Genomic DNA, 14,198 nt, shown 5'->3' with positions numbered 1-14,198 from the left:
CAGATATATTTCTGTTATGTGCTCAACTCATTGAAATCAGCTTCTAAAAAATACTATGAAATTTAGTGTACACAATAACTGGAAAATCCTGACAGCTTCTTAAATATTTTCCTACTGTACGCTACAAGGAAAAAGATGGTACCATAAAGGCAGTCGTAATTTTCTGAAAAGCCCTGCGTTTTAATGAAGAAACCAAATCGTTGTCGATATGGGATTTTAAAGACATTTTCGAACAATGAAATCTATCCATTAGAGGCTCAAGAATTTGATCATCACAACAAAGAGCTTTAACATTCTTTCGTTTACCTTTTCATTCTTTCGTAAATTTTAGCAATGGTAATACAACATATTCCCTGAGCCTTTTTCTGAAATTATTTGTTCAAAATATATTGAATATTTTTTTTCATCTAAAGATATGGCTTCTTTTTATATAGCTGTCCTCACAGATTTACCACTAACAATTTATTTATTATTTATTTGCTATTACAATCGATTTCCTTTTCTTCGATTGTCAAAATAGATTACAGTTATGTCGGTTATGCGAATTAACAAATATTTTGACTTTATTTCACTCTGTCATGTAAAACATACAAATTAGTGCCGCTGTATTCTTCTGGTGTTACAACACTTAAATCCTGCAAATGAGCGTACGCTCGATGAGCTCCTGTTGTACTGGAAATGAATGCTCGATCGCATACTCAAGAAAGAGAGGGTAGATTTTCTACCACATGTCCCCTAGGTAACTGGCAATAAACATGATTTAACCTAAGCGTGTTTATTCCTCATTTGGCAAGGGCCGCGGTTGCCTGATGGTAAAATCTCGGCTTCGGAACTGGTGGGTTTCGGGTTCGAAACCTGATTCCACCGAAAAACCGGGTCTGGTGCACCCTAAATCCTTCGGGACCATACGTCCTTCCTATGGTGTGGTGTGGAAGTTTGGAAAGGGTGGTGCAGGCTCAGGTGTTGTCCTCGTCATCTGATCGCGGTTCAAAATGACGAGGTCCGTCCCAAGATAGCCCTAGTGTTTCTTTAAAACTGGACGTTAGTATAATTAATCCATATTTGACAAAATGGATTTCTTGTTAACTCAAAAAGCTCAACTGCATGATAGATTACAAATAAAAGAATTGATATTAATCTAATGGATACATTAAAAATGTAAAAATATGCGTAAAAGTAAATTTTCATGCTGACCTGAAGAAAACCGAAATTTTATATGATTAATTATTTTTTATTGTTCATTAACATCCCAACCCTTTAAATTTTATTGCTTTCAAAATATATCACATTTGTATGATTATGATATTTCATTTCGTAGGATTCATATATATATATATATATATATATATATATATAATATACAATTTTTATTTTTAGCATTTTTTTTTCTTATTTCAAAAAAAAAAAAAAAAAAAAACTTAATGACATAAAATAAAAAATAAGGTAAGTCTAGTAAATAAGTTTCGTTTCGAATTAATTTTAATTCATATGGTTACAAGAAATTTATTAATGAAAAGTAAACTAGAAGTAAATAAAATTTAAGAAATATTGATAATTTTGCTGCTAATCCAGAAGGCTTAAATTTTACATGGCCCATATATATATATTTTGGTGTTAATTAACATTCTAAATTTTATGTTTTGGTAATTAAAATCAAAAGTTTATGTCCCATTTATGTTTTTTTTTTAATTGAGTATCCACGTTTTCAACGATAAAAATTAAACTTCAAACCGATTTTGAGAGACTTATATAGGAAAAATTTACTGCACTCTAATATGTAAGTATTTTTCTTTTTTAGTTTGAAAGCATTTTCAGTCTCCAATAAGATTTCAGACATTCTCAAACATTAACGATGGTGTAAAATTATCGTAGATTACACCAGTTGCCATATTTCCGAAATAAATATAAATACTACCATCTAATTTAAACTTTGAGTCACACTGGTGGTTGGGCGGGAATTATAATGACAAAAGATTGACGCAAAAATATGAAGGGGGGGGGAGAACAGTAGGCTCTTTTTGAAACCAAATTTTTAAACAGTACTTTTGAGTGTAAATAAATGTATATAAGTTACACAAATGAATATTTTAGTTATTTGATTCTCCAAATATCGAAAGAAAGAGGACAAAATTCTACAAAAAATCTCTCAAAGTCTATTCATTAAATAAAAGATGGAGCCAAGATTGGAAATGCTCTGAACCAATGACGATTAATTGAAAAAACAACAACATATTTAGCGTTTTTATTCTGTGTGTTTGAAATGTGATCAATTTCAATTAATTTCTTTCTAGCTACTTTCTTACTATAAATATTTTAACTCCACCGAAACTCTCAAAATGCATTATGCATTATTAGTAAGAATGTCGTTTCTTAAAGCATCACTGCTGCTTCTATTTTGAAAATTCTGAACGTTCAAAAATAGATTCCAAATCACCTGGCTCTTAGCCAATCAGTTTAAATCAGGACGAGGAAATTTTCTTGACATGTTTTCTTGTCGCAGTTAATGATCCTCCTAGTACTAACGTTTCATTATCACACTTTAAAGACATACTGAGTTCTAGAAATGCTTACAGTAAAGTGCTTATGGCATCTGTACATAACTAAACGCTTGCCAAATATTCCACTTCCGCAATACAAGCGTCGACGGGATTTTTATTGCTTTGTTCTGCTTTGCAGCATAACTTTGCTATTTTGTATATAAGCTCGTTTGCAGCAACCATCTGGATATGCTCCAAGAAGAAATAAGGAATTCATGACTGTTGGAAAAAATATTTCAATAATCTTTTGCTTTGCTGGCGTAAACCTAAATGGGCAGAAGATTTGGATGAATTGCAAATTGAAAAATCTTTTGCCAAGAGAAATGATGCTTTGGCAGTCAAGACAAATGATGATACTAGATTTAAAATATATTAATGCATGTGTATGATAAATATTCGACGAGGGAATTTAATTAGATTTTCGATGTCTTAAGATATGCTTTATTTCCTTGTGAAACAGCTGTTTTGAGCTGAGGAAAAATAAACGGCTTTGTTAGTCAAAATTCCAGTTTCTGACATATCCGAAGGAATTTGTTTACATCCAGTTTCATTGGCTTTGACACCACATTTCTAAGCTCCAAAGAAAGTGGTAAATTTTAATAATGGAATCAGAATAGCTGCCAAATCTTACAAAATACTAAATTACTAATTAATTACTTAATCCTTTCTAAGGCCGTGGGAAGTATGCTTCCCACCAAATTTATCAATCTTTGTATAAAATTATGTAGGTTGGCATAAGTTCTAACAAATATTTTTAGAAAGACAGAAACTTAGATGCTTCAGTTCTTTATTTCACACAAAGTGATGTGTCTTGGTTTGTCACTTAATTATTCATTAACCATATTAATTAATTAATCAAATTAAATTTATCTAATAAGCTAAATGAATCCCTTTTCTCATTCTAATTTCAAGTCTAAAAATATTTTAACATAATATGACTAGAAAAAAATGGCCCTTTAAAGGGTTAAACTACAAAGTGCATAATTTTCATTACAAAATACTAAAATTGTTGAAATATCTCTTCTTTTTGTAATTGTAAAGAGATTTTATTAACTATTTTATTATTATTAATTTTATTAACATTATTATTTTGAAGCAATAAGACATTCTGTAAACGAAGGAAGCATTAAGATTGATTTTGCCATTGACCATTGTAATAGAATTTCAACCATTTAATTTTATATTCATGTAAGCAATATTCTGAAGTTCTAGGAAACAACAAAAAGTTGATCTGTTAATATGTGCTTATGTAAAACTCTTTTCATTAAACAACAATAAACGTTAGACTTTTCAGTTTATTTTAATTTTATTTTCATTCTTTTGATGCATGTAATATGATTTTTTTAACTTAACAGATTTTGGGGGTGCATTTTTCTTTTTTTCCCCCTTTCTTATTTCTGTTTAAAATAAATTTTTCTTACGTTTTTTTTTTTTTTTTTTTTTTTTTTTTTTTAAGTGAACAAGAAATATCTCCAGGACAATAAAATGCCTTTGTTAAGTGGAATTTTCCAGTGAATACGAAAGCTAACAAAAAACGGGGATTATTTGTTTAGAAACTTCGTTCAAGGATTATACACAACAGAAGTGTAACATCTATAAATTAGTTTTTAAAAAGCTACAAAATGGCATTGTATATAGAACAATTATAAACAGTTGTATTCGTGTCAGCGGAAACAAAATATTTGATTCTGACTATAATGTACAACCCTAATTTTCTTTTGCGCAAGCAGCCATTTCGGAAGTCGTTTAAATAACATAATCTGTAATAAAGAAATGTGTTTAGTATTCGAAATTGCACAGTTGCTATAATTTTAGGTCAAAATATCTATTTATTTCTCAGGTTTCATTACATTTTTAATTTCATATATTTCTCAATAATTTTTTTTCTATATCTGAATTTCCAATTTTAAATACAAATGCTTCATTTGAAATTTAAAAGTTTACTGCTAAATTTTTTCTGCTTTTTCGGCTCAGAATTTGATTTAATTAATTTATTTTGTCATAAAATCACTCACAAATAAATTAGATAAGTCGATTTTCAGTCAAACTACATTTTTTCCTTTTTTCTGAATTGTGTTACGTCATTTGATGTATTTTAAGCCGCATAGAAGAATATCTTTTATTTCAAAGAAATACAGTATTAGGAATTTTATTTTTTACTGAAAATAATAAATGCTTCGTTCTTTAATGACGTTCTTGAATAACGAAATACTTTATGATTTGAAATTTAAGTTAAGAATTGTTAAAATTAAAAGTCATAACCGATTTAAACAGATCTGAAGCAACATTTTCTTTTCTTTTATTTCTTTTGACTCAATTACCTAATACTTATTTACATGGAGGAATTGTTATACAGAATTCCTCCTGACGTTTAGTCAGGATTTAATTACTAACTCATATAAAATCTTAGGCCTGAAATTTTTTTAGCATATTCATTTTAGAATTCAGAATGTCGGAGTAAAAAGAAAAGTGCGAAAAAGCAGTCGTACACAAAAAATTTTTTTAACAAAATAACAGCGTTGGATTGCCCTGCTTAATCACATAGATAAATAAAATGAAAATCATCGCAATGGACTGAGGCGGGAAGAGGTTGAGTCCTACTGGCCTCATTGGCCATGGCGTAGCTTATCCAGTAGGAGTTGCGTTCCGTAATTAAAGTGGAGGTAACTCAACCCCACGCCATTTTTCTGCCTACAAACTATAATACTGAAAGTTTCTCATAGCCATAATTGCGATGTCCCCAGTAGGGATTTAGAGTTAATAACACAGGATTCAAGAAGTGTTTTCGATACCATTAATTTTTTTTTCAGCAACATTTAAGTCATAATAATGCTAAAATGCAATTCATAAATTGTTCTCTATTTATCGAAATGAATCTCTGGTAATTGTGAATGTGTCAAAATACCTATATCTTAGGATTTTCTGAACTAAATGACTCATTTAGTAATTATTTTTCTTTTTAGATGCTCCTGTGTTTGTAACAGCAGGAAAAGTCGTAGAAATGGTTGAAGGAAGATCGGGTGAAGTGAATATGACTGCCAAAGGTTATCCTGAAATCCACACTTACAAATGGAGTAAAAGTGGATCGTTTATTCCTCGTCGCACCGAAGGGTACGATCAATTACCAGGAGTTACAATGGATGGCTCTGTTCTCTATTTCAACCAAGTATCTAGACACGATTCGGGAGCATATACTTGTGTCGCCCAAAATATAGAAGGATCTGCTAGTGCTACCCTTACTCTCAATGTTCTGTGTAAGTCGCTTTATGAAATATTTTGTCAAATGGATGGAGGCTTAAAGGTGTTTGAGAAAATTTAATGGTTTAGTAATATTTTATTGATTGAAATAATCGTCGACTTTATTAATACTTTAATGCACAGCTTTTGCGATTAGCTTAATGTGTATATTATATTACATTGTCTTAATGTAATGCATATTACATTAACTATATAGAGGTTGAATCCTACTGGCCTCATTGGCGCGGCGTAGCTCATCCAGTAGGAGTTGCGTTCCATAATTAAAGTGGAGGTAACTCAACCCCACTCCACTTTCTGCCTACCAACTATAACAGTGAAAGTTTCTCATAGCCATAATTGCGATGTATATAGGTACATTGTTTACACTTTTTAAAACTTTTAAATACCATTGTATTTTATTTAATCCAGCGGAAATGATCTTCCCAAAACTTTCACTTATACCGTCTAATAAAAGTGCTATTCCCCTCTCCCAGCAAAAAATCCTGGACCTTAACTAAGGACGGGAATGCTTTGCATAGCATTGACTAGCATTTGTTATAGAATATAGATGTTTGGTGTAAATCAACATTTTTATTAAATCTATCGTGAGAATAGATATTTTTGATGCCTTTTTTTTCCACGACCATTTGAAACTGAAATTTGACATAAAACTAGATATGTTGTCACATGATCACATACTGAATCTCATTTATTTAAGTTATTTGTTATTGAGTTATTGCGTTTGCTTGCAGATCGATAGATGGTCATTACTTTGACAAATATGGTTCAAAAACTTATAAGAATTTAAATTTCAGATGCTAATATGTACTAAGTTTTATCTATCTAGAGTTTTACGTTTTAGTTATTGAGATCACTTATACTCGAACAGCCAGACTGACAGACTTTCTATGAATGATTTTCAGTGAACATTTGATAGAAATGAACTGATTTCGGTTTAAGTCCATATACCGAATTTCATCTGCATAGCTCAAAGTGTTTATAGCTTATCGTGTTCACATACAGACAAACATAACTCCAAAAATGTGATTTTCGAACTCAGGAAGTGGAGATACGTCAAAATCTCGAGTTTTATACTTCCATTACAAAAAAGGAAAAATACAACGGTATTTAAATCATTTTTGGTAAAACTTATTTAAGAAATCTAGATACGAAATTACCTAAAGGTTATTTAGATAATTTAATATCTTGTTTTATTTAAACATTTCGCGGCGTGTATTTTCAGATATCAAAGCTTTTTTGAAACTACATATCTTTCTGTCATCGCCCCCCCCCCCAAGATTCCTTTAAAGTATATACTTGGAATTTTACCGGCTTAAGCTAAATATTGCACTTCCAAATATTTGTTGCAAACAAAAATCCATCGATCTCCTTACTTCTTCTGGGAACTTCAAACTGGCATGAATTCTGTTATGTTTCATTCTCTTTTAGGTTTGATCATTTACTTTAACCGCTTTTATGTTCAATCTTAAAATTTATATAATATATTTTTTCCGTCGGCATCCACTTTTCCCTAAATTTAATATTTTAGGATACAACACATGGTATGGTTTATTCATTAGGCCATTTAGTATTTAAAATTTGAGGAAAAATTTACACTCAAAAAGAAATTAACAATTTAATTTTCGAATACACAGGAGTCGCATATATTTTCTAGCTTGTCTAATGAGTTATTAACTCATGCTAATACCAAGTAAAATGAGCTGCATAAAAAATTAATTTTTTTAATTTATAGAGAAATCGATCAAAGCGTGCCAGTGTTTTGCCATGAGTCATTAGCGCTCTACCGACTACTATTAGTTCCGTTTTATGATTAGCGCAGCAAAGTATCCGTAAAATTAGTTTTCATTGAAGAAATAAACTCTAGATCACACTGTCAACTTTTTTTTTTTTTTTTTTTTTTTTACTGCGGCACATTTCTAAATGTTTGCAATGAAAGATTAATCGTAATTTTTAAAATTAGCTAATTCTATAAGATACCGTTAAGGGTGATAAAAAGTGATAAATCGAAATGAACGATTATATAATTTGCTTACTCATTCAGATAATGCAACCACGCCTTGCATTTCCACTTATTTCGATGTTTTGCAATTCAAAAATAATGCTTATGAACTTTAAAAAGTTCACTGTTGAAAATATATGCGTAAGCATTTTTTTTAATATTAAAGTTATATTTCAGTAGTTTGAAGGTTTTTTCATATTCTACCGCGATATATCAAAGATCAATAATATTTAGTTGTTGAAGGTATTTGATTATACAACTAAGCTTCCACCGCATAGTTGCAGACACTCGGATTGAAAATTAAAATATAGCTGGTTTGAGACCCGATTCACCAAAAGATCTTGATCTTCCTTAAAAATTAATAAATTTATTGTTTAATCAATCCTTTTATGTGGCTATACTCCATTGTCTTTCTCAAAATCTGACTTCGGCTCAAAATCTTAAAGTTCATCAGCAGTATTCCTAATATGGCTATAAAATGAATGTTAAATATAATCTTTTAAAAACATCTATAAAATTCAATTAACAAGACCAAAATAATTACAATTAAACATAATTTGTGGAATATTATGTAACACTGCCCCTCTCTCTCTCTGTTATATGCTATATATATATAATGATATTTTTAAATCTTATTTAATTATTAATTCATTTCCAAATTTTTATCTTAATTTGTCCCATATTAATTTCATTCTAATATAGTCTATTATTTACTGATCCAATTCCACTTTTATTTCTTTATTCAATTAATTCCACACACGCTCTATAAAATTGCTGAAATCAGAAGGTTCTCATGCTCTGAATGAAGGGATAAAAATTCTTAATGCTGGCAACATTACTTTAAAGGTACCTGAATTTTCCTATTTCTAAATAGATACGTATTAAAGAAATCTCTATTAAAACAAAATTGTAAAAACCGGTAAAAGGAAAATTTCGATATATTTTGCTCTTCTGCACTTGTATCAAGACGTAGACTGACGTATTTCTTCTCACCTATTTCTTGTACGTAAATTATACCTCCCCGGGATCGAATAAATCGGAGTTAAATATTCAAAAGTGTCTTCTCTTCGGCCACGCAACTGCTAAAATATATTTACGTGTATATATGTATGTATATATATATATAATGGTTACCTTTATATCTAGAAATTATTTTTAGAGAGCAATGCGTTGCATTTAATATGTTTTACTAGCTTCATAATGACTGGTATCTCGCCTTTCTTTTCAGACCCGGCTGTTATTTTTAACATTACCGAGAATGTCGAAGTTTCAGAAAGTGAATCCGTACAGTTGGAATGCTTTGCTGATGGAAATCCTTTAAGTGAAGATACCATTACTTGGAGACATCAAGGCAATTCAGGCACACGATTAGCTTCAATGAATTCGGAACCAGGTCATTCCATTCTAACTATTTCAAACTTAACGAGGAATGATGGACATGTTTTGGAATGTGTTGCTGATAATGGAGTGGGGAATCCTTCAATACGTGCAGCCCACGTGACTGTTTTATGTAAGTAGAATCTTTAATTATTTTTAGTAGTTAGTTATCAAATTTATATATATATATATATATATATATATATATATATATATATATATATATATATATATATATATATATATATATTCTAATTTCCTGAATCCCATATAGCACGGTGATAAAATTTTCAAACCTTTTGCTGAGTAGAAATTTCTAATAATATGGTTACTATATAACTTGGTGCAAAAATATCGCCAGCTCTTCTGTAATATAAGATTTAGAATATGCCTTCCAAAACATTGTTTTGATGAAACATTAAACGAGTTAATAGTCTTTTAAGAGTGCTGAACGTACATAATAAAATTTAAAAACATGTTAGAATAAGCAATATGGTATTTCATAATTTTTTGTTTGTTTGTTTTGATTATCACAATGCGCATGCGATGCAATAAAATTATAAAAACTTTAAATTGCTTAACCCCTTAACTGGGGACGTGCGGTCTGTGAGACCGCTAGCGATGGAATTTCTGTCACCCCTTTTCTATTTTTAGCTCAATTGAATGGATTGACCCTGTAGCTTCCTGTTTTGTGACCTTCAATACACGTGCACTTTTTCAACCGATTGCAGCAGATGCTTTTTAAAATAATTCAGTTATATCTTCGAGCGCGGTCTCTAAGACCGCATCTCCCTGTTAGAGTCCCAGTGATAAACAATCCTTAGCAGATGGCGCTAAAACTTGGGCCCCGAAATATCATCCAGTTTACTGATCCTATTATGAAGCAGTGCTCCAGACACTTTTAAATGAAGCATAAAGTGATTTTAGTGATAAGGATAATTATACAGAATAGTTTTTCGATGAAAGTTCGCATTCAACTGATTTTGATATGTATGTTCAAACATAATTAATTTTTCTAGTGATAATGTATTTTGAAAAATTTATAAAATATATTAATATACCAAGATATATATATACAGAATTTATAGGTTGATTTTTATACTAGTTCTTTACCTGTATGTTTAAAATGCCCTAGAAAACCGTGCTATGAAAGTCACACAAGCCGATAAAAAAAGGGCCAATTTTACCCATTGTTATTTTTTTTATTTTTCATATAAACGTTGAATTTTACAATATATTGTCTTCTATATACCTTCATATACTGTAAAAATAAATATGGTTTAAAAAGTAAAAAGTAATATGCCTTTTCAAGAATATTATTTATTGTAACATGTAATTTGAGAATAAAATGTATGCTCCGACGCATTTACTTTTTTCAATGATAATATATTTTGAAAAATTTCTAAAACATATCTATATATCAAGAAAAATATCTGCAAAATATATTGGCAGTTTTTCATACTAATATATTCATTAGAAAATTTAATTTGAGTGTGAATGAAATGCGGTCTCGTAAACCGCACCTACCCAGTTAAGTCCTAAAATTTGACCTTCCCAGTTAAGGGTTAACACACTATTTACAAATTAAGAAAACAAGCTTAAATATTTATGCAATTCTTTGATGACTCTTGTTACTCTGAATTCCCCTAACAGTCAAATCGCTAAATTTATTTCCGCTTTATAAACGGTCTTTAAAAGAAAGAAAACAGTTTGCAGCTTTTGTCTGGAAGATTTTTCCTGGAATATGAAAGTTATCCTACATTTTCTGATTGGTTAGATTTCATCTGATTCATATATTAGCAAGTACATAAAATAACAGTGACCTACAAGCTGATATGATCGTATACTTATTATAATGCAGGTTACTAGTATTATCTTGGAATTGTTTCCTATCGTGTGTAAAAGGAAAAATTAACTTAAATCTTTTTCTATATGTTACCGTTAAAGTATATAATGCAGTTATTTCATAGAATACCTAGTTATTCCATGAAATAACTGATTGGGTCCGTTAAAGTGTGTAATATGTTATTAATTTGACACTTTAACTAGTTATTCTATGAAATAACTAGGTATTCTATAAATTAACTAATGAGAGACAGTTAAAGTGTAAAATAAACAATTTATCTAAAATGAAATTAAACTAACGATAGACAATTAAAATGAAAAAGAAGCAATTTATCTAATTTATGCAGCGTATAAATGGTATTTATGGAAACGTACCATAAAATCATTTGTTACAACAAGGATTACTAAAATGACACTTGGAATTACAAAGAACATTTTTTCTAAAACAAAAACATTTTTTGTTGACTCACTGGGTTTTACGAACATTTTTTAAATCCCTGACCAGTACCTAAACTTTGAGCTGTAGTAACCGACCGGAGCGATATTTCTACATCCGGTACTTCTTCGATTCTTTTTCTTCTTCGTACTTCTTCGGTTATTTTACACTTTAACGGGCTGCAGATCGTTATTCTAGGAAATAACTAGTAAAACCATGAAATACAAGAGAGTTTTAAACTTTAACGGACACGATCAGTTATTTCATGGAATAACTAGGCATTCTATAAAATAACGGATTTCATTCTTTAACGGTAACATATATATAACACGTAATCTAAAAGAATTGTAAAAAATACAGTAAGTGACTTACACACAATCAGAGAATCTATGATAAAATTAAAAATTATACATCAATTAAAAAAATTTTTGGATATGAGCCAAAAATAAATGTATTTTCTACTGGCAAAACTAAAGGATTTTAATAAGGAATCATGATTGGTTGGAATTCCTGATTATGAATTACGTCTACAGAATGAATAGCCCTCTTTATGAGAACGTTAACGATGTCCAAAATGAGGTGCACTGCTAGTATGGGGTGCTAAAGAATCGTCAACTGAAAAGGGAAAATTCATTTCGCCTGTCTTATCAAATATGAGAAAATCTTTCATATAATAAAGAATCCATAAGTTTCTCTGAAATAGTTTTTTTTTAAATATTTGAAACAATTCTATTTTTCAGATACCTGTATTCAGTTTTCAAATTCAAATTTTGAATTCTAATATAAATTCAAAGAAAATGAACTTATTTTAAAAGTTGTAATATCATAGATGTTAAATTGGATTAATTTAACTTTAAAATTGATACGGTATTGTAGTAATTCGGAATATAACATTCAATAACTGTAGAAAAAATTCTGATTTAATTCAAATTTTATATAATATTTAATTGCTTATAAGAAAGAATTACTGAGCGAATCCCGCTTACCTAAAAGGTTCAAAATAATACGCTTTATGTTTTTTACAATCAGCTTCAATAAAAATTCAGTTTTTGATTTAAATTGAAAAAATATATAGAATTTTATCAATTTTCTTTCTTTGCTTTTAAAAATCAGTTCAAGTGTGAGTTTTTGAATATATATATATATATATATATATATATATATATATATAATATAAATGTCGAAAATCATGTGATGTAAACAATTATTTTTTAAAGTTCGCTAGAAATTCTTGATTTAACCGGTAAAATTGCATAGATTCAGAGCTGAAGATTTCAGGCTCTGAATTTTTTTTCTTTGTTGAACTATTTTTATATTTTCAGACTCATGCATTGCATTAACAGATTTCGTCGTGCTTGAATATTTTGGCACTACAGTTTTGATGACTTTTTCAACTCGGTACACAAATGTTTTTTTAGATTTAATTTCTATTTTCTTTTCCCACTTTCTTTCAGTGTAAAATTTCATTTTATTTGAAAAGTGAATTTTTATGTTATTGTTAGTTTCGAGTAAAATTATTTTAAATTGATTAACGCTCCATTGGACATTTAGAATTTTGTTTCTCTAATAAAGTTTCACAATATTAAAATATTCCAAAATCATAGTCTTATTTTACAAATGCATATACTTAACCAGAAAGCAAGCAAATTTATCTTTCTGACAGTATTTCATATATAAAACATTTTTCTAAAATATAACTCATCCATAGAAAAGATAAAGAAACTAAAGATATATAAGCAGCAGTAATTCAGTTATTCTTTGTAAAAAGTATAATGGATAATAGATTTATATGGAATAAAATTTGACGCTAGTTCTGCTATCTGTTGTCTTCATTAAAGAGTAAAAAATCATTTTTTTTAATATTAAATCTTCAAAAGACTAACACCAGACAAAAATAAAAAATATCTTATAAAGTTGATTTCGAAAGGAATCACTTTTAGTAACTTATATCAACTAATTTGTAGTATTAGTATATTCGATTCAATAATGAACGGGATGCAGCATACTCGGTTAGAGTTAATAGTTTAAGTTTTAGGATATGTTACTTAAAAAGAAATGCATATGGAAATTCACAAAATATGATGAAAGCGGACAAAGGCGGGTTTTGAACATCGTCTGAGTGACAGGAATTCCAGCTATGATGAGGATAATTTAAATTCTTTGGTGTTGTGATTATAACGAGTCTTTGCCCATTAGTGTTAATTTGAAATAGTTGAATTCTTTTTCTGGTCCCATATTTAAATCATACATTTACTGAACGCCTTTGCCATATTTTTCATTCTAATAATTATTTTCGTCTTCCATTATCTTGGAACAAACATTGTTAAGATAACACTGGATCAAATAATTAATTCACATAGAGTTTCATAAATATTGTTTATGAAATATTGTGTTCAACATCAATTAGAGTTTAAATTAACGTAATTTAGTGTCAAAGCTAATTAATAATAGTGTATCAGTTAACATTATGCCTATATACTTCGGCAGTTTAAAATATTATTCAAATATCATTACTGTATAATATGAGAGTTTTATTATTAAAACTATGGTTGGTCATTATAAAAGATATTTAACATTAAATTATTTTTCCAGTTATAACGAAACTATTTTCTAATCAGAGAACCTTCTTAGCACAGTCAAGTTTATGAAATTCAAATTATATATAAAGAAAAAGAACAAAATTACCATTGGAAATTTTATACTTCTGCCTATGCAATCTAAAATCTTTCTTCCGGGACAGATTTCA

At 29.3% G+C, this 14,198-nt stretch overlaps 1 protein-coding gene across 1 annotated transcript in view; it reads left to right on the top strand.

Annotated features, from left to right (window-relative positions):
- Positions 1–14,198, top strand: part of LOC129958649 (nephrin-like) — a 658,065-nt gene that overhangs the window by 505,446 nt on the left and 138,421 nt on the right. Inside the window, exons 14-15 of the mRNA XM_056071256.1 lie at positions 5,501–5,791; positions 9,023–9,304. Of these exons, the coding sequence (XP_055927231.1) occupies positions 5,501–5,791; positions 9,023–9,304 (573 nt within the window). The remainder of the gene's footprint in view (positions 1–5,500; positions 5,792–9,022; positions 9,305–14,198) is intronic.

The sequence above is a fragment of the Argiope bruennichi genome, chromosome X1, assembly GCF_947563725.1.
Source record: "Argiope bruennichi chromosome X1, qqArgBrue1.1, whole genome shotgun sequence".
In the NCBI taxonomy this organism is placed as follows: domain Eukaryota; kingdom Metazoa; phylum Arthropoda; class Arachnida; order Araneae; family Araneidae; genus Argiope; species Argiope bruennichi.
The sequence above is the reverse complement of the archived record's forward strand: the minus strand, read 5'-3'. Positions and strand labels throughout refer to the sequence as shown.